The sequence below is a fragment of the Pecten maximus genome, chromosome 7, assembly GCF_902652985.1.
Source record: "Pecten maximus chromosome 7, xPecMax1.1, whole genome shotgun sequence".
In the NCBI taxonomy this organism is placed as follows: Eukaryota; Metazoa; Mollusca; class Bivalvia; order Pectinida; family Pectinidae; genus Pecten; species Pecten maximus.
The window spans coordinates 41,696,787-41,718,905 of record NC_047021.1 but is presented as its reverse complement, the minus strand read 5'-3'; the positions used below and the strand labels follow the sequence as shown (position 1 = coordinate 41,718,905).

General features: G+C 35.8%; 2 protein-coding genes across 6 annotated transcripts; one reads left to right on the top strand and one right to left on the bottom strand.

Annotated features, from left to right (window-relative positions):
• Positions 1-803: 803 nt before the first annotated feature.
• On the bottom strand, positions 804-9,514 carry LOC117330871 (4-hydroxybenzoate polyprenyltransferase, mitochondrial-like). 3 transcript variants are annotated; one of them, XM_033889421.1, is made up of 8 exons: positions 9,415-9,514; positions 7,861-8,468; positions 7,199-7,365; positions 6,801-6,922; positions 6,423-6,508; positions 4,910-5,040; positions 1,681-1,869; positions 804-1,125 (listed from the first exon to the last, which is right to left on the bottom strand). In XM_033889421.1, exons 2-8 carry the CDS (start codon positions 8,060-8,062, stop codon positions 961-963), a joined length of 1,062 nt encoding a protein of 353 aa, XP_033745312.1. In that variant the 5' UTR covers positions 8,063-8,468; positions 9,415-9,514; the 3' UTR covers positions 804-960. The 3 variants fall into 3 exon arrangements, with proteins under 3 accessions (XP_033745312.1, XP_033745311.1, XP_033745313.1); XM_033889420.1 differs by lacking the exon at positions 4,910-5,040 and adding an exon at positions 3,133-3,266; XM_033889422.1 differs by lacking the exons at positions 4,910-5,040; positions 7,861-8,468 and adding an exon at positions 3,133-3,266 and having other exon boundaries at positions 9,415-9,488.
• On the top strand, positions 9,512-20,384 carry LOC117330870. 3 transcript variants are annotated; one of them, XM_033889419.1, is made up of 10 exons: positions 9,512-9,703; positions 11,069-11,327; positions 12,016-12,272; positions 14,536-14,613; positions 15,310-15,447; positions 16,111-16,219; positions 16,868-16,953; positions 17,806-18,143; positions 18,228-19,374; positions 19,911-20,384. In XM_033889419.1, the coding sequence occupies exons 1-9, from the start codon at positions 9,578-9,580 to the stop codon at positions 18,985-18,987; spliced, it is 2,151 nt and encodes a 716-aa protein (XP_033745310.1). In that variant the 5' UTR covers positions 9,512-9,577; the 3' UTR covers positions 18,988-19,374; positions 19,911-20,384. The 3 variants fall into 3 exon arrangements, with proteins under 3 accessions (XP_033745310.1, XP_033745309.1, XP_033745308.1); XM_033889418.1 differs by having other exon boundaries at positions 17,806-18,185; XM_033889417.1 differs by having other exon boundaries at positions 17,806-19,374.
• The last annotated feature ends 1,735 nt before the right edge of the window (positions 20,385-22,119 follow it).

Below are 22,119 nucleotides of genomic sequence, written 5' to 3'. Positions count from 1 at the left end.
CGGCAGAGTCTCAGGTTATTGCCCAAGAATATTGGCACTCCAGTTGGAGATTTCTTTATCATACCCTCAAGACAGGTAAAGATTTTCTTAGTCCATTACTGTATTTTAGCAGGTATAAGCCCATGCTTGGGGATAAGTGGATAAGCTCACCTCCCACACAACGAAGGGCTATTTGCTCCAGCTGCATTCACCCAGAGGGATCTTGGTGCCCACCATTGAATGATCTTTATTGGTTCCATGTCAGACTGATCTTGGCACAACTAAAGACCAAGGGAAACCTACACATGAAGCTTGAGGAATATCCCTCCAGTATGATACTTTTTGAGAAAGAGCAATAACCAGCTTTAATTCTCAAAATCCAAGATGGCTACCTATCAGCCTTTTTTTTTCCCTCTTTTTCAAAAGTCAAAATTGGTTTTGGCACAACTAGGGACCAAGGGGAAACTACACACGAAGTTTGAGAAATATCCCTCAAGTACTTTTCAAGAAATAGTGATAACAAGGATTGCTTATGGATGGACAGACCACGGACCATTGATGCAGGGCAATTTGCATACACCAGATGATAGGATTGTCACAATGTCTGCAAGCTGTTTTTAAAACATAATATAACAAGTATTCTAAATATATCTCCTGCACATGGAAGCAGAAAAAGCAGTATTACTTTGATATTCTGTACAGATTACAGATTGTGTGTTGAGAAATATCCACCATCTTTCGTGTTATATTTTGATGTTGAAGTGTGTCTAACCATTGGGAAAACTTATTTATACCCGTTAAAATGAAACAGAAAAACAACAATACAATATGGTAAAAAATCTATTTAGTACAAATAAGACTTCATAATTTTGATACCTTTTCAAACCACATATAATTTTTAAAAGTTTTACATTTAACAGCAAATGAACAGTCACTAGAATATTGCTGGCATTGTCAATTAACTCCAATCACAGATCTTCATTATTTAGAGATCATGGCAACTTTTTTTTCCTTTTCATCTTCCCCCTCTGTGACCTTCAGCAGGGTTCCCAAGGTGACCCCCAGGAACATAATGAATCCCAGTCGTGTGTTGGAGCGGAACTTGGCTGCACAGTCGTCGGCATTATCTAGGTTGACTGACCAAATCTATAGGAAACAAAATATATATCAAGACTAGCAGTAAAAACTTGTGGTTTGTAAAACTGGCACTGAAAGTCTGTAAAGTTGTAGGTTATAAATCTCACACTGAAATTCTGTAAAGTTGTGTTTTGTAAAGCTAACACTTGGAGTCTGTTAAGTTCTGATTTGTAAAGCTCACACTGAAAATCTGTAAAGTTGTGGTTGGTAAAGCTCGCACTGAAATTCTGTAAAGTGGTGTTTTGTAAAGCTAACACTGAAAATCTGTAAAGTGGTGGTTTGTAAAGCTAACACTGAAAATCTGTAAAGTGGTGTTTTGTAAAGCTAACACTGAAAATCTGTAAAGTGGTGTATTGTAAAGCTAACACTGAAAATCTGTAAAGTTGTGGTTTGTAAAGCTAACACTGAAAATCTGTAAAGTTGTGAATTGTAAATCACTTGGAGGCATCAATATTGCACTGATAGAGCAGTATATATTAATAGCTTCAAAACATTATTTATCTGACCAGACCTGCAGCGGACTATTAAATGATTTGTTAGATGATTTTGTGACATCAAACTGACCTGGTGGAAGAGATGACCACTGGTAAAGGCTACTGCTGCATAGTATGGCCAGGTCTGGTCACACATGACCCCTGTAGTGGTCAGACCGCTGACCATCACTGCAGCGAACCCTGACAACCAATATTTGGTCTGGTCACCAAACTTAAGGGCGGTAGACTTAACACCGATCAACATGTCGTCATATTTATCCTGAAATGACAATTATTACATATCTGATTTGAAAAAAATAAAAAAATAAAAACCAGTTCATCTTCGTTAATCATGAACATACTCAACTCACTGATATTCAACAACAAAATTTTAACTTTAAAAATTTCAATTGTTACTATTTTTCTTAATGATTTGATTCTCGCTATATTTAACTTTCACAGGTAAAATTAGAAAAAACAACAACAAGAGACAGCCATAACCTGGTTATATTGGTTCAATAGAGCTATGAATAGCTCCACAACCATGAGATTTACAAAGGGTTTAATGAGTAGGAGGTTTATATAGAGCTCCACAAGCTGGAGATAAAGAATATTATATATTGTATATAATGTACGTGGTTAAAGAAGAGGTGATAATAATGTGAAAATTCATGCACAAAAATCATATGTACAGTAATGTATTCTATCTTTTTCTAGTGTAAAAGGTAGGAAATACATGCAGGTATATTAAAGCATAGGAAAGATTGATAGATAAATTAAGGCAGGACAGGTAAATGGTTTATGTTGCCATGCAAACTCTTTAGCAAAATTAATACATTGAAATAAAAAAAATATCCTTGCAGACGTCATTGGTTTGTCAAAGTGTTGAATCAAGAAAATTTTGTATAAATCCAATAATATCAAACTTGTCAAAGGTTGAGATAGTTTGACCTGTAGAGTAGTAAACCTCGGATGAAGATCCAAGAGTGGGTTGATCCCTAATTAAGGGAAGGTTTATGTTTTTCAGGTGTTTTTGTGTGCTGTTATTGTTGAGTCCTTGAGCAAGCGTTCTACCCGAATTGCTCTGAATAGTATAAGACGAGCCACTCATATGTTGTTCAATGAGGTAGCCACCAACTACTACAATGCTTACTACAAGACTCAGCCAAAATTACCCTAGCTGTTCATGGGATGCCTAACTCACCAAACAAACAAAACAATATCAGCACTGACAGCACAGACTTACATATATATCTACTATAAGTGCGTGCTGATTTACATATGTATACAAACAACACTTCTATGACATGCATAAGATAAAACAAAATCTATATGTACAGGTCTGTTTTATCACAATGAAATTTACATGTCTAACAACAGTTTTAGATAGAAGATTTCCTGTAAACCACTTAAAGTTTAAAATATATATCATACACAAGAGTTCCTACAATGGGGAGATAACAACAGGAATACAACTACATGTTATATATACTGGTATGCAGGCAGATTGGTAGTGTAAGCTAGCTATACACATAACACTCACTTGATGGGCATAAATGGTGTCGTATAAAAGAGTCCAAGCCAAACAACTGGCATACAATGGCAGCACCACAGAGAGATCAACAGAGCCCTGCACTGCAGCCCAGCCTAACAGGGCGCCATAATTGAAGGTCAAGCCTGGCAACCAAAACAAATATCAGCCCATTAGTAATGTAACATGGCAGTGAGAATGGTACACATCATCATGGTACCAAAACTTTGTCCTAAATTCACCGCAATTCAGACATGCCTGCAGCATAAGATGGTATTCACTGTTCAGAAGAGCCTAGAAGGAAGTGGATTAATTATATGATGTTAGTTCACAGGAAAGTCACAGACAAACAGATTAGAGTCAGAAAGACAAATTTGATGATATTAGTTCACAGGAAAGTCACAGACAAACAGATTGGAGTCAGAAAAACAGAGTCCATCAAGGTTTTCTCATCAGTATATCAGAACTACTAAGGGGAATGAACACACAACATCTAAGCCAGCAACATGTCAATGAACATCATATTTCTATTTAGAATTGTTCCATTAATTGGTTAATAAACGCCAAACTCCAACCACAGCAAGGATAGACTTCTAGACCAGTGTACCTAAAATACAGCCATAAATCTCCATTACTCATCTAATATGCCCACATCTGACAAGGCTTAATTTGTCCGGAAATGTAAGTGCAGGGAAAAAGAGTTGGATTTGAAGTCTTTTTAACCTATGCATTTATTGTATGAGTTGTTTTTTTTTAGTTAAGAGGTCAATTTTGGTTTATTTGGTTTATTTTGTTTAATGTCCTATTAACAGCCAGGGTCAAGGACATGCCCAGTTTTGGAGGTGGACTGGAGGAAGGCCGGAACACCTGGAGAAAAACCATCGACCTACGGTCAGTGCCAGGTAACTGCCCCACGAAGGCTAGTGATAAAGTGTCGGGACACCTTAACCACTCTGCCACCGCGGCCCCCCTGTCAAGAGGTCAAAGGTCAATGCCAATGTAACTAATACTGAAAATGCCAATCACTCCAACACAATGAATTGATTGGAGCAATTATCAAAATAGTGGTCTCGTATGTGAGAAATTGTTTTTTTTATATAGTGCTGCCAGTGGCTTCTATCATAAAATGATATTATCCATGATTTACAACTGTCCTCTTAGACACTGCTACTTGACACAACAAGTATTCATTGAAATTGCCAGTAAAATTATCCTTTTAAATAACTTAATGACAATAAATGCATCTATATCTGAGAAACCGTACACAGATTTGGTTCTGATTTTATTAGGAATGAGTATCATTTTAATGAATTAAAATAGAATTTATAAAATAGGCAACTAAAACAATGTTAAAGACATGCTGTCAAACAGGCTCTCAAGCTCTAATGGAAATACTAAATACACTGTAAAGTTGTTAAATTTCACGGAGCTGATATTCCGCGGTTGTCCCTGTCAGAATTAGTTTTCAAAATGTTAAATCCTGCAAAAAAATTATTCAGTAAACACTTTAGAATCTATACATTTGTTTGTATACTTGCTTGGTATTTAATTTGGCATTATCTTTAATGACTATGGATAAAGCGAAACTTAAATCAGCCGCAAATATTACCAACTCTACAATAAATTTGAGTGCGAATGAAAGGATTGAAATATACTGCAGCCATATGTGCTGATCAGAATGAGGATTGCTGACAAACATGACTATATACAACATCAAATCAAGGCAAGCTAAATTAAGTTTTAATGCGTAGATGAAGTCATGTGATTAGAGATATTTTGAAGGCGATACCTGATGGGAGTAAATTGTATCATAGATGACGGTATATACCACACACGCGGTATATAGAGGCAATACTGGCCAAGTGAGGCCATCACTGATGGCTGACCAGGATAGCAGAACCCCCCAGTTTAACGTCACACCTGTAAAAAACGTCGCCATAATGGCAGTGAATCTGGGTTAGTGCTGGCCCATCTGATGAAAAAGTTACATATAGATTCATAACACAAAACACGAAAATGTAATTAAACAAGAAAAATTATTCAATTTAAATGCTTTAGAAACCTTATTATATACAGTGGTAACAAACTCTAACACGTTTCATAGAAATCAGTTTAAAGCAATTTCTAAAGATCTCTAGAAAAAAAATAAGATACTGAAATAAACAAAGAGCAATAAATTTCATTAAAATTATTGAATCATACTACTGCTGAGGAAACCATCATTACATATCATAATTGTGAATCCTGAAATGATCAGTTGAAAACTGAAAGAGGGGAGCTTTGGACAAACAGTATTTTACATTGTCCAGACAGAAATACAACTATATTACTAATACTCCCATCAAATTTTGACAGGAAATAAAAAATTTGTCCTTGAAAAATTAAACATTGCAAACAAAGAAATGTTTGCATACTTAAATAGTTGCTAATTTTCCATTTTTTAAATAACATACATGTATATAACATTATATGCTTTAATTAACATGTTGTATTTCTGAGAAGCTTGTCATCTTATTTTGAAGTATAAATTATGGTCAATCATCAATGCCAGGTATATATATCAATATTCAGTGCCAAGTGGAAAAAATTGATTATGTCTTTTTGCAACTATTAAAGAGAAAACAACAATAAACAACACAAGACACAATTGCAATTCTGTGTCATTACATGAACTTTAAATTCATACATGTATTTACACATTTTTTTAAAAGTAGAGAAATAAAGCAACAATAATAAAGGACATCATCTGCTGATTTGTAACATAACCAATGATTTCTAATGTGTGGATTCCCCAGACCAAGTCAACTGAAGTTCGTTTGATACTTATGAATGTCTTGTTGACAGGTCAGCAGAAACTGACATCCTATTTATTGTTCATAGATCTTATAATCTACAGAAGTTTAGAATCTGTAAGGCCAAACAAATTAGTCCTGTTTACAAAAAGTGTTAGGGTATGTTGGTGAATACTTTCTTACACAAATATTTTTTTATCTATAGTTCATAGATCTTGAAGAATCTACAGAAGGTTTAGAAGCTGTAAGGCCAAACAAATTTAAAGTCATATTTCCTGTTATGTGCTTTAAAAAGTTAGGGTATGTATTTTTGTATGATGCTCTTGATTAACTTGATAAACACTCTGCTTCCTTGAAAATATCCATCAAGTTTTAGCATAGGCTGAGAAACTCTAAGGCTGGAAGAGAAACAGTATATGAATATCTTTTGGCCTGAGAAGGGAGATAAGAATTGAGAACATTTTTTGGCCGGAGAAGGGAGTGAATTGAGAACTACATGTAAGTACCTACCCAGCATAGCTTGGGGCCAGTAGGTGAACCTCTTAGCCAGCGGATACAGGATCACAAGTGACATGGATGATGCACCTAGTACAATACTGTAAAGGAAATGCTGATGTCAGTGATGTGATCACATTATATTCATTGGTATTTAGTAATAAGCCCATGTCTGGTAATAAGCCCACACCTGGTAATAAGTCCACCCATGCCTGCTTCAATTTATTAAAGATGCTAACTAAAGCTATTTTACTGTTCTTCATTCAGACTATCCCGACTTTTATTAACGAGGCAGATCGATGGTTGGACAAAGGGTAACAGAATATTTGACTCAGAACACTATCGGTAACAATAAATTTCACAGTTCATTTTAATTTACAATAACCGTCTTACCTAAACATATTGAGCTGACAAAGTATCGCCAAAGACACAGATAACATCCCTCCCAAACAGACGAGGCCCTGGAACATGCTCAGCTCACCGCTGGTTAGTGGGCGGAGTTTTGTCCGCTCCACCTTGTATCATACAGGTAACATTAATTACAACATATATCAAAATACAATTTAAGATACAAAGTTTTTTATTCTGATTTCTTGAATTATATACCTTATACAATACATTACAATGTTAAAGACCCTTTTTCAGGCTTTTAATGTGGATTCTGGGTTGTGTAAATTACATTGGGGCGTAAATTACTGATTTTTATGGTACTACATGTACAGATTTTGTACAATATTGGTATTTTCATGAATGTGTCTAATTATGATGATTAAATTAAATGCATGATGTACCTTTCTATCAATGTCTCTGTCCCACATGTCGTTAATAATACAGCCAGCTCCTCTCATGAAGAAGGCACCTGCCCCAAACAATGTCAAAAGCCAAAAGTCGGGAAGCTGACCCGGGCTGGCGGCCATGGCAATACTCCATGTACATGGCCAGTACAGTAAATATGTGCCTGGAGATTTAAAATCTAAGAATTCAAACTTGTCATTGAAATCTATCAAGAAACAAACTCAGAAAATGATGAAGAAAAAATGTAAAAGATAAATTCAGAAAAAAAAACCCCTACTTTGTTTCCACTAAGCTCATTTACATCTTGACTTTTTCACACTAGTACGGATATTTTTAGATATTTGATCCATATTATAATAAGTATGACAAAATTGTTCAATAAATCATAGAAGAAGCGTTGGCGGTATTTTCAAAAAGGAAATAAAATTATGAAAATTAACATCTTCAAAGTAAAATGCGATAAAGTAAAGAATGGCCCATTTCATAATTTCCACAAAAAATACATCCTCTATGAATCATTTGGCAAAACAACCAAAGTTTGAACCAAACAAACAAACAAACAAATAACTTAATAAATGTAATAAATAAATAAATAAACTCTCTACAAAAAAAATAATTAGTACCTGTTAGATACATGTAACTTCAAAATTAGCCTTACCTATAGGTTTATCAAATCTGATCAGCCTTAAATATGGTTGAATGCCTTTTGGGGAAGCATCCAGGATCCCTTTAGGAGAAACAGTCAGGAAACGGTTTGAAGGGTGTGTAAAACATACTGAGGGATCCATCAGTTTTCTCTTGCTGAACAGATCAGAGTTTTTCATGGAATGAAAGTTACTAACACTGGACAAAGTGTTCATTACATTTCTGGAGTGAGTAAATGGATCATTATGAAGTGACCCCAGGGATTGTTGAAAACTTTCGCCTGATAATTATTTGTTATATTTTGCGACGATACGTCTTCAAATCTGTAACAGTGATCATGAGCTTGTTTAACATGTTCCGATTTTGTAATGTGAACATCACAGACAGGTGATGTTTTCTGTTGATCTGGACACAATACAGCTGTTAGCTTTGATGTAGCAGTAGAAGAGGAAGATAACCTTGATACCAGCTTTACTCTCATACTCGCATCTTGTAGATTACAGAGGGCAGTTCGTGCACCTACGTTACACGAATAGGAAAGTCCACGGAACAACACTTTCTGTAGTCTCATGACTTTTCTTGATCAATGTAGATGTTTTTTTTTATGTTGTGATTACATGCCTGCAATAATAATGATATAAGGTAATTATTTTTTTTATTACTAAACAGTTTTTGTTGTTGTTTTGTTTTCAAATCTATATATATTACATTCTTTTATGTCAATACGTTGTCTGTTCTAGATCTTTTTTCTATGATCAGGGACTTATGAACAGATACAAAAAATGTATTTATACTGGTATCTAGATCTGCTATGATCCAATGTTCATTTGACAAAATTTTCAGCTCATTCACTCAGGATCAAATTTATTTCAAGGTTATTCAGTAAAAATGTACAACACAACATTTTCATTATAGTGCAGAAACTGGGCTCCTGTTACACATGTTGAGCATAGCATGAATTCTAGTCTTAATTGATTGCAATCTAAAACATACATATGTATCTTGTACAATTTGCATTGTTATCTCTGATCACTAGAGAGCAAAAATGTCATCGCACATTAGTAAGTTGGCAAGATAAAAACATGGATAGTTTTGGCATAAGAAAATAAGTATGTATGAAAAAGAAGCATCTTCTTTTTTTTTTTTTTTTATAAAATATGGTGCCCTTAATTCTTAAAACCAGATCACAGGCACTTGTGGACATGATTATGATGTTTTAATCAAAATGATACATTATGTACGTGTATGTGGACATAATTATGATGTTTTTAATCAAAATGTTACATTATAGACAAGTAAAATTAATTATTTTATTAAAATCCATTCAATGCTTAATTTGTAAAAAAAAATATATCGTACCTTGGCTTTATAAATTATAAGGCCAAGGTACGATATACATTTTTACCAAATATTTTTACAAATTAATCATGCGATTGTAATACATTTACAATAATTTACTCGTCTATAATGTAACATTTTGATTAAAAACATCATGTTCACAAGTACCTGTGAGCCAGGTTACCAAGAAAGCTCTCATAGTTATTTCCAATACGACCGCGGAACGAACGCTAATATCACCACAGTTAATGTTTGAGTCTTGCGATTCTTTTCCAATGTTTAATGTGTGTGCTTTCGTTTTTGCACATGCTGAAACCGGAAGTGTGAACTATTTCAGAAAGTGATGACATCACAGGTTTCGGGCTTATTCCACAAAAGGGCGCCTGTCATGAATGATGCATTTGACAACAATATTTTATCACCTGCTGGTGATGCTCAGTGCGCTGTACTGTAAACAGGAAGCTGAAATAATTTCACAAATGTTCGAAATACCAGACGATGATGATAATTTCTGGGAGGTAATTATCAGAAACAAATGGGAAAGTTGCCCTTGCCAGCCACAGGGTCTCCGGTCTCGACTCATTTGTAAACAAACCACTGAATCTTTGGGCACGAGTTTGCCCATCGTCGAAGGCCAGTTCAGGCCGACCCCGTGTATTATGGTGATGCATCTCTGGTTGCGCACATCATGTCGTTAATGACATATAGTTCAATATGTAGTATAATATATTACAACACCCTGTACAACAAGGGCAACTGTGATGAACCACTAGGGTTCGTTACAAAGATGTATAAACCCATCTCATACATATCGTTTGTAGTGAACCCTTGTGGAAGAACTTCTTTCTTAATTGAAACATTTCCTCTGGCTTGCATTTTAAAAAGACTTGTGCAGAATTTCTACAATAGTTTATTAGATGGCCATGGTGTACTGTACCTGTATTTTATAGTTGTAGAAGGGTTTTGTTGGATTAGATTGATATTGGTTTACTATTTTCATATCTACAACTTTTGCAAAGTTTTGTCTCGTCATCATTATACACTTATGTTCAGAAGATTTGGTAGTAGAAACTATATGGTAAGGGGTCGTAACCTAAAAGCTTACATACAGCATACAACAGGATTTTTCAGTCAATTAAAAAAGCGCATCTTCTTATTTGCCTGTTCGGAAGTGTGTTCAACTTAAAATTTCAGGGTCAATCAAAACTGTTGAAAATGATAATTAACATCTGTGATTTGTCAGTTTTTTGTCACTTTAATCTCCTTCTGGGGTAGTTTCCATTATAACAAATTAACAATAATAATGATATGTGTTGAATTTTTTCATATGTACATGTCACTTCATCTTAACTTTGTTATCTTCAAGTGTAAATTGAAACACTTAAGTCAATAAAGGGAAATACTAAATGTTATCAATCAAACAGAAAACGCAGTTGAATTTTTTGTTTTTTTGTTAATAGCAGTGGTCGACACTAACAGTAGCCCGGTAGCCCTGGGGCTACCACAAGAAGGGATGGGCTACCAGTGGCTTTAATAGCGGTAGCCAGGCAGGCTACCAGATATTTTAAACACCTTAGGGAATGACCCCCGGACCCCCCTAGGTCTTTCGGCGCTCGTTGTTCGGGCTACTACAGTTTTATCCGGGCTACCAATAATTCATTTTTAGTAGCCCTGCAGGCTACTAGGACTTTTAACTTAGTGTCTATCCCTGAATAGGCATATGGATAAGATCCATGCACATACTTTCATTTCCAAATTTAAAAGTAATAAGCAGTTGCAATTTTTACAGCATCTCATTATCTGACAGAAAGCCATTCAAGAATTATTTGACATTATGATAAAACCTTTGCTTACATATCAAATGCATATTTTTCTGTTTTCAGGATTTACCACTAAATGATATTAGCAATGAAAATGTGACCCTAGTCAACAATTCTGAATCAGAGTTACAGAAAAATCAACCATGTAGCTTTGACCAGATCAATTTTAACAAAAAGAGATGTGTATCTAACCATGATCAGCCCTCAGAAAATCAAGGGAGACAATTCCCAAACAATGATGTCACTTCTGGACAAGCCGGTCTCGCTTTGGAAAGAGGTCCTGACAGTGGATGCAGTGATTCTAGAAACAACTCTTTTCAAGGTTTGGAGTTTCATTTTTTGCATATTTAAAAAAAAAACGTTAAAATTAAATCGTTTAGATCTCTGAACAAAGCATTTTATAAGATTATTTTTAATTTTTTTCTTGCAAAGAATTAGTGAGCTCAAACTGCATAGATTTTTTGTTGGGATGGGAATCTACTATACATGTAGCTTACTTATTTCAATTATTAAAATATGTTTGCTTAGAACAAAGTGCAGATCGGCCGCTACAGGTAGTGGCTGCTTCACCTGTGCCCCAATTTGGCAATCGGCACCGACTTTTGGATTAGTCACAGTTGAGTGGCTCTTTTAATTGACTCCTAGAGGTATTCTACTAATTAGTGACACTGACCATAACAAATATACCCTTTGTGGAGCCTGGGTATTGGACAACACATAGACTAATTACAGTGGTGGTCAAAATGTGAAGCATCAGATTGACACACTGCATGCAAAAGTCGTGGGTCAAATTAAATTTTGCTGCGTCATTGACCCAAGGTCTCTGGTTAATGGATGCCCTTAGTGTATGAACAGTACCTTGTAATATTCTGTACAGATCTGAGGAAATTGATATTATTTTGCACATATATGGCCTTCTCTATGAGCCACCATGTGACAGAGTAATACCATTGTCTCAGGCATCAATGTTGATAAATAATGAACATCAGTTGGCTGTTGTCTTTTCATAGGGAAGCTGATTGACAGTTTGCGGGGCCCCTGCTTGAGCATACCACCACAGCCGTCCAGAGTCTTGGTTCCATTTACTCAGGAGGTAGTACTGTCTAGAGATCCACTTTTAAACAGTCCACAGACACCGTCCGCGAACACCTCAACATCTGATACTGATGTGAGAAGTGGATATTCCACCTCACACAGCAACAATGGAAGGCTGACAAACAAGAGGAAGAGGAAATTCCCTGGTCCAGCTGGTCTCCTTCCCAGACTTGTAAGATATTATGTATCAGATAATGAAATTTGATTTAACTAATTAATGAGGTCTCTGGGTTTACTCGATCGCTTCATCAATATGACATTACGAACCTTACAATTTGTGCACTTTGGCTCAATGCATTTGAATTTCACTAAGACACCAATGTCAATGTTTTGCTGCATACCCGCCTTATTTATGCATAAATATCTGTAAAAAAACCTGTTGGGGAGAAAATCTTGTGAACTTAGGACTTTACAACTTTGTATTTTGGTAAAATATCTGTACTTGATTCCATATACATGTAGTGCCAAACTCTCTGCTTTGATCACCCGGCAATAGAACTAGGTCGGAAAACACTCGAATCTGACTCATTTCTGAACTTATACACTTTGTGCCTTGTGGCAAATAAGGCCTTCACAGGGCTCTTCCACATCTCCAGTGCTGTCTCTGTCTGCATTTTGTTCCATGATCTCCAACACTTCTCTTTTCTTGCTCCATTTTCTTGCTCCACTGTTTACCTCCATGTCTTCTTCTGCCATCCTCTTTTCTGTTCCTTCTAGTGGCCAGGTCATAGTCACATTACAGTATATTGTCTCATAATGTGTCCTATCATCTTTAATCTAAGTCTCTTGTTCATGATCATGAGTTTCAAAGTTATGAAATATTTTGGTTTCTATCTTTACAAGAAGTGTTTTATAATTGTTTGTGGTAAAATAAAACAAAAAAACTGGCCGATAAGATGTGTAGAAATTGTATTTTAAGAAGTAAAACACTTTATAATCACTGTGTACTCTAAATCTAATGTGCAAAAAAATGATTGACATCATGCCTATACCACAGCACTGGCAGTCAACTCATAAAAATCAACATGAACATAATTAATCTTGTAACAAAAGTTTTGTAAGAAAGACTGCATCTTGCTCATATATCTAAAGATTAAAACATTTTAAATGCAAATAATTCTATTGAATTTATTTAAGGATTGATTGTCAATTTTGTTGCTTGCATGGACAGATGAAGGGAAGTGAATCTCGTGGAAATGAAGTGAACTGCGAAGCAGTTCATGTACCATTTGCACGAGGTTCACTTCCCTTCATCAGTCTATGCAAGCAACAAAATTGACAATCAATCCTTATATTTACGTTAACCAAATTTAAAACTTCGCCACCAGATTGCAAAATTCGGTCGCAAAAGTGAGACGTAAGTGCGTCACTTTGTAACATTGTTATACTTATCGTACATGTGTGCACAGTAGTGGAACAACAGACAGTCAACTATTCTCGTCGCCAAGGCAACACAAAATATAGTGCCATACACGTTTTGATTATTACGATTTTGATACACATAGATCCGATATTTTCAAGGTAAAATATTCATTTATAACAAATACAGGGACTCGGTTAAAAAAATGATGTGATGCAGTCTAATAGCCGGGATATTCAGAGCTCGAGAAAAAGTGTAACAATATATTAATGTGGATTTTAGTCGCAGGTTAGCTGGTGATGTACATGGTGTTCTTGAAATATTGGATTTCATTGTCGCACTGGCGTTTTGGGATGTAAATTCTGATAATAGTAAGTAAAGAAATATTGGAGGTATTCGACGGCCGGAAACTTGTGTCCTCCATATGTTTAGATTGATTCAAATTACGACAATAATGTGTCCCTGTTCTCGATATAGCATACTTCTGCTACCAGTCTGTTTTGTGTTGTTAAATAGTGTTTAAATTGAGGTTTATTTTCTGTGACCACTGAAATGGTATTAAGCATGGCATTCGAGATACAGCTAACGTTAGACCTACTGCGCTACGTAGGTCATGAGCTCGGTGCTATCGAGAGTGTCAGTGTTCTGTCAGATCCCGTTTTCTAAACTGTCTGCATTATACTGGCATTTTTATTAGCGCATAAATCGGCTATTCCACTTGTGTTCATATACGTTTATAACAATGTTACACAATTCACAAAGTGAAAGTACATTCAAGTCTGAGGCGGTACAGAACTTGATCGCCATTGTAAACTCAGTGAATGTATTCACATGCCGGCAAGAAAATGATTCGTCTCTCAGAACAGAAGCACGCGTCCCAAAATCTTCAACGGGAAATGAAGTGATCTGAGTTTACTATGTACATTGAGGCGGAGCGAAGTGAAAATGTAAATATTAAAACTTGTGAGCAAGTGTTGTAGTTAAGTCATTATGTTCTTGTCTGACAAATTTAATTGTCCTTGGAATATAAAATTGTCTATGAAATAATTTCAGATTTGTTTTGCATATAATATAGGGTCAAGGTCACACCTTGGACAGTCCAGACATATCGAAAGTTAAAGATGATGTGGTCAGCCCGGAACAAGGGATTGAGGTAGGAATTATTTTTTTTTAAGTATAGCTGTATGATGTCATACAGTGAGTAATTACAATCAAATTTGTATTTATCTAGCAATAATTAGCCTGGTAAAATGCTCACCTGTATATATTGCAGTTCACTGCAAAGTCAGTAAAAGCAGTTTACTCATTCAGTAATAAGCCCATCCTGCTTTTATTTTTGAGTATATTTTATGTAACCTAAAAAGGACTTTTGACATTTTACCTCAGTAAAGTAGTAATTTTAGTTGCAACAGGTATAAAAGAAGTAAAAAATATAAAAATATCATAACTAAGTGTTTAAACGATCAAAAGTATATTGCCCATGAATATCGGAATTGGTTGCTAAAAAAATTGCTCAGTCTTCTAGCATTTCTAATTATGAGGAACAAGTCATAATCAGATAAACCTTAAGTATCTAAAGGTTTTAGTCCTGTAATGGGACAAACATTTCTTTCAGTTTAAAGATGGAGGTATGAATTAATCTTTTCAGTGTTGACAGAAACTAAAGTTAATTTGGAATTTTGAAGTGATACTTTTGGATTTAATACTGTTTCCCTGAGCATTATAATTTTTTTTTTATATGAACAATACTGTTACATAGTTTTATGCATTATTTACCACATCAGATACAGTGACTTGTAGAAATAAATTCAAATGTGAACATCTACAGTAACAAGAGATGTGTTTTCAGAAAACAGACTTGATCATGTCATCCCAGTCTGGTGAGGAGGTGTTCAATGAACGTCCCTGGCAGACTCTAATGAGGGACCTACAAGATGATGGACAGGACACACTTCAGCGATTCTCTCTTGCATCAAGCCTACAGAAGGTATATGATGAAGGGTAATTCGGAAATATGGAGATTAAGTACCATCAAGTGCTTCAATATGTGCTGGTGCTTTGAAAATTGCCTAATTTTAATATCTGTCAACATTTACAAAATAGCCATCAAATCCAGTTAAACCTAGATGTCTTGGTACATGTAGCATGCTCAGGCAATGTAGATCAAACAGAAATAAAGGCTGTTTCTTCAAAAGCCTGAGGAGAAGATCAAAAGTAGTCTAATTGGCTGATTTAATCAATAACTTTTTTTTCAAAATTTCTTGTCGGTTTCCCACAAAGTTAGTGTTAATATGGTGATGCTAATCAGGCAGTGAACAAATTGCTGGATCAGTCTCGGAACTGGTTAAAATGAATAAGTTTGACTCTCTTTCTCATGAAGTATTACTGTGGTGACATGTCTCTTTCTCTGAAGTTTTATTGGGGCGGTGTATCTCTTTCCCTATAATGATGCTACATGGCATATTTTTTATACATTTATACTTATAACTGTATCTCTATTGGAACTATATACATGCATCATCCCATGCTGTCATTATGGGGAAAGAGTTTCCAGGGGAAGAAAAATTACAGGGAACTACACATATATATTCCAGAAGGATATTTCTGTTTATTTCAACTAGAATCAAAGTTTTATTCTTTGTGGTTATAGGCCAAGAAAAAGCAGCTTCCAAAAGGAAAGGTTCTGTTTGTGATGGCTGTAATTGAGACGCTGGAGTGGCCAGGCAAAGATGCCAGTGTCACGCTCAAGGATAAGTCAGGTAACATATGACTGTGATAAGGGGGAGCCAATTTGCTCAGTTATTAATCAATCCACAAACGCCAACTCAGGTGAAAAGGTGTGTGGTTCTGTACTAGGGTAGTTTATAATTCTTAGAAAACAGAAATGTGATGGAGACTGTCCCGTGTTGCACAACAATTTATGACAATGTCCTAATTTTGTCTGTTACACCAATTTTGTGACAAATTTGAATGTACTTGACAGGATATTGTGTGTCAATTTGTTGCAACTATTTCTGTAACAAGTTGAGACATACCTGACTATTTTATTGAATGTCAGTTTGTTCCAACACTTTTTGTAACAAATTGGCATGCTACAATCCTATCAAATACGTCCCAATTTATTACAGTAATAATTTGTTACAAAAATAATTGCAACAAATTGGCATACATCACTCCTGTCGTGTTGGGTCTGTGTGCATGGGTAAACCACTTAACCCCAAATACTCTGGATAGCATGAGGCAGGCCTTTTGTATGATGTTCAGTGATGTAAATACCAGCTACAAGGAGACCCAACCTGAAAAAAAAATAACCATAGCTGTTCATGGGACTATAAACCCAGTAATAATTATCCTGAGCCAGTTGAGTGACGAAGAGGACTAAAGAATGTGCTGTATTTGTTATATAGGTACTATTCAGGGGACCATCCATGAGAGCCTGATGAAAGAGTATGAATGTGATCTCCAGCCAGGCAGTGTTCTAGTCCTGAGACAGGTACCTATTCTTGTTTGTGGAGGATATTGAGTACTGTCACTTTTATCAGGATAAGAATAATAGGTTATATTTATTTTTATAGTCCAGGATGTTGTAAACATTTAAAGTGTATGTTTGTAGAGGAAAAAGAGCACTCTCACTTTTATCTGGATAAGAATATCAGATTATGTTTATTTTTATAGTCAATAATGATGCAAACATGTATTAATGTATGTAAGTTTATATGCTTTGATACTGGTTTAGAATGTAGATTTATACATGAATGTACACGTAAATAGAATTATCCAGTGTCCAAATTACATATTTGATTAATTTCCAGGGTGTGTGCACTTAGAATAAAGGAAAGGGCAAATACGAACTGAGTAGGTAGGGTGTCTGGGTATTGAGGACATTGTTAAATATTTGAAAGGAGGCATTTTCTGGGTCACATAAATATATGTGAAAGAAGGGATTTTAATTAAAAAGGAATCATTCTAGAGAGCATTAAGTTGTTTTTTTTCGTCTTAAACCATCCAATTGGGCCACAATAAAAATATGTATTAGGTAGAAAACCCACAATCTCTATATAAATAGCTTAGCTTGTATTTATTAATTTTTATACAAATCCAGGTGAAATAATTAAAAATGTTCTGATTTGTCGCCAAGTAACAGTAGAATATTGTTAATCTTATTCTTTATGTTCAGGGTATGGTATTACTGTTCTGATGCAAGAAAACCATATTTTAGAAAATCGATGTGTCAAAATTACCAATTCACATTACATAATAATTTGAATAACAGTAGAAAGATTTAATTCTTGTAACTGTACAGTATTACAGTTGATAGCTGATATCATTACCTTGTTTCACCCAGGTGAGTGTCATCAGCCCTACATCACGGAACCACTACCTGAACATCACCCCAGCCAATGTAGTTTGTGTCTACTGTAATAAATCTGAAGGTCTTAGTCGGCTCCGTTTCGTGGACAAGGATAAACCACTGCCCACAATTCTGAAGAACCTAGAGAGGGAAATGGTAGCTGAACTCACACCTCAGAGGCCCAGGACAAACACTCCCCAGTCAAGGTCCAATATAGGGACACCAGACATCAGAAATCTACAATCAAGGTTCAATACAGGGACACCAAATATTGGGACTCCCCAAGTGAGGCTCAATATGGGGACACCAGACATCAGAACTCCACAATCGAGGCTCAATATGGGGACACCAGACATCAGAACTCCACAGTCTAGGTTTAACACTGGGACACCAAATATTGGGACTCCCCCAGTGAGGCTCAATATGGGGACACCAGACATCAGAACTCCACAATCGAGGCTCAACATGGGGACACCAGATTTTAGAAATCAACAACCAAGATTCAGTGTAGGTCATGCAGGAAAGACTAGTGTGGAGCCATCAAAGTCGTACCATATTGGAGAAAGGGTTCCGGGAGTAGGCTTATCAGGCATACAGGGGACTCCGGTATCAAGGACAGGATCTAGTACTCCTCACAGTAGACCAGGTCAAAGTTCCAGAAACACTGGAGCAAATGTCATGGAAGTAGGGGTCACAAGACCACCATTTGGATCCTCCACTCCACACACTGGTGCTAACTTTAGCACACCAAGATTTTCAATGCCTGATCCTCAACAAACAAATAACTCCAGTATTGTGGATTCAATTCATATGCCAAGGAATGGGAGTATCTCGTACAACAGTGGATCGATTACATCCAATACTTCTCCGAGTGGAGCAGCACCCATTAATAGGACTTATCAGGGAGGTTCAGCACCTGGAAATAAGACTCCCCAGGGAGCAGTAATACCTGGGTGTAGAGGTGTGTCATTAAATCATTCCACACCTGTTGCAGATAATCCCTACAGACTTCAACCACAAAACCCAGGACATCCTACTGCCATATCAAAAAGCCCATCAGACTTTCAAAAATCAAAATTTCCTCTGCTGTATTGTCAAGTACTAATACACCAAAATTCCTCAACCAGGAAAAGGCATCTTCAGATGGTGTGGGCAGGTTGCTGTCATCCTCTGTAAATAGTTCTGTTACTAGTACTGGTCAATGCACTGTGTCCAGTTCAGACAGTTGTCCTAGCGCGATGTCCATCTATCCTCCACATAATGTTAACAGCGGCCCAGTCAGTAGTCATTTGATTAACAATGGAAAGTATTCTGGTAGGATGGATACCACCGGTACAAATCGAAACAACTCTACAACATCAGCTGTGAATACACCAAACAGAAAAGGGTTTAAGTTCAAGTCAACAAAATCTCTTACCTCCCCTGATAATTCACTGGCTTTACCAGTGGGACAAAAATCAGATAATTCACCTCCAGGTGGCAGCACAATCACAGGATTAGATCTAAGTGTACCAGATTCCTCAAGGAAGTCTAATATTGGAGTGGAAAGTCTATGGCAGGATGGTAAGTTTGTTTTTTGGAACTTTTAATCCCATTGTAAATTATTTAATCAATTCAGGAGAGATCACCTATGTATTTTATTAAACATCCTGGTTTCGGAATTCTTTATCACAGGATTTCATCTTATTTGGAGTAGATTCAGTGATGCATGGAACTTTGGAAAAGATGTATCAGTTTTAACCTATCACAAGCTCCAGTAGATTGGTATGCCTTGTGTAGTGTAGATTCTGCAGAAATGTTTTATTGATTTTGGTAAAACGTTTAGTTTGAACAGTATTTTGTTCAAAAGTTTCCCAAATTGTATAATTATAATCTTCATTGGGAAAGAAAGCTTGTATTAAATCCTCTCCTAAAATGTTAGTAATTTCTTTATTATTTCACCCAGACCCTCTATAACTAAACTACTGTCAAGGGGAATCAAATACTTTTGTTATATTGCAATTTCATATTTGATTCCCACATCTTTATCTTTATTTTAAAGCAAAATTGATAAACATGTGATAATAATATACTTCAAAATGTTTCTTTTCTTTTTACAGACCTGAGTGATGACATCTTGTCCCAGCTCTCCGAGGAACTTGTGTAAAAATCTCTGTTTCTTGTATCTGTCAGCTTACTTAGGAGGGACTTGTATGCCCTCGGTATTAGTCTTTGAAAGTGAAATATGTGAGATTTTAAAACTTAATGTGTATAAAACTTGTATTGAGGGAAGTGTGAAAGAAAATTGTTAAAAATGTTTTGTGTTAGGTTGAACTTATCATAGAAACTGGTATAAGAGTTTTGTGCCGTTTGGAAGGTGTTGGGGGGGGGGGGGGGAGGATTAGGATTAGAAATGTCATGAGAAACCTGTCATAGTGTAAAAGCCTGATTGTTAATTAGGAGAAAGGTTGGTATAGGTCTGCACACAAGGACACTTATCTTTGTATATATAGTTAAAGCTATGATCCAAAATGAAATACAACTGATGAAATGTGCTGAATGATCATGAAGAAATTAAATAATGATCATTTCAATACTCTTTGTTGTTCCTTATTGTAACAGATGATCTTCAGGTCGAAATTAAGTGCAGGAGTTTTAAATTTTGGTAAGTACAAAAAGGGCTATTCCAGTAAAATATTATATATCTTACTTAGGGCTCAGAATGAATGATACAGACCCTCTGTGCCTCTTGTTGTATACCGTATGTTATTGTTTTAGTTTAACCACTTCTGTTGGTGACCGCTGTTTGACAAACCGGTAGTCCTCCCATTGGGTAGATATTTTACTGGAATAGCCCTATAATATTTTCCTTTTCCCCAAAATCGCCTAATGTAATTTGATCTGGTACAGGGAAGAGAAATCTCATAGTACAACGTTGATTAAATGAGAGAAAATAGGTCAAAACCCTTCTTCTATGAAATGTAAACAATTCTTGACCTGTATATGTCATTAAGTCATAAAGCATACCAGTTTTCCCAGAAATAGTTCTTAGATGATATTGAACAAGTGTTACATATTGGACTTGTTAAAAATTCATGATGGTTGCCATTTAAAAAGTTCTTCAGTGGAATTAAGTAGTTGTTGAAATGTTCAGCATGTTCAGAATTTTGAAATTGCAGCTATCATCGCCATTTTTGAGACAGGATTGAACAATGTTTTCTTTTTGTAAACAAAATATTTCAAATTTTCAAGTTCTACCAGTGTTATTTAGCAGACATTCACAAAGATATGGTATTGACAACATTCTTCTATATTTTGGGTTGGCTTGAAATCACCCATATCTGTCATCTTAATAACACTGTTGATTTTGATAATTCTTTTAAAGTTTATGAATGACGTTTAATTGATTTATAGCTCACTGTCTACCTCTGGGTTGCGAGTTCGAAACCTACGTGGGGCAGTTGCCAGGTACTGACCGTAGGCCGGTGGGTTTTCTCCGGGTACTCCGGCTTTCCTCCACCTCCAAAACCTTGCACGTCCTTAAATGACCCTGACTGTTAATAGGATGTTAAACAAAAACAAAACACAACCTTGCACAAAGGGTTAAGACATCTTATTTATGTAATGGTCTGATGTCCATCTGGCATCAATTTTAAATTTAAATGACTTCTTCTCAAAAACAAATATAGGTCTAGAATCAAGATATTTGACCGAGACTGAGACCTGTGACAATGCCAGACAAGGTCGAAGGAAATTACCTTGACTGTTCTTCAAGGTCACAGGACTTCTGATTAACTCAGCCTAGAATCAGCTATCTGCAAGGTTTCTTGAATGACATCTAAAGGATCTTTACCCATATTGAAGGTCACAGGGGTAAAAAAACACTCCAACAACTAAATTAAGATATCTGTCTTGTAGGGTCTTTTGGTGGCACCAAAAAGAAATGATCTTGACCCATTTTTGAAGTCACAGGGTTCAACTTTTTAAAGGACTCAAACAACTTGTTAAACTTGTTTTTGAAATTCATTATTATTCAGAAAAATGATTTTATGTGACAGTGTTATGTTCATGTGTCTATTTATATGAGTGAAATAAAGTTTATATTAAAAACTTTCTGATGATTTACTGAAAGTCTTGGAATCAAGATTTCTGGCTATTAGGATTCTGGGAAGGTTGCTGGCAAAGTTTGCAGATACATACCCTTAACCCTTATTCAAGGTTACAGGGGTCATTTTTTCTTCACTTGATTTACCACAAAGGCAGAGAATCATCAAAGTAAATACATGTTACATGCGAGTGATGCAGGCCCATTGGGCTTTTTGTTGACAG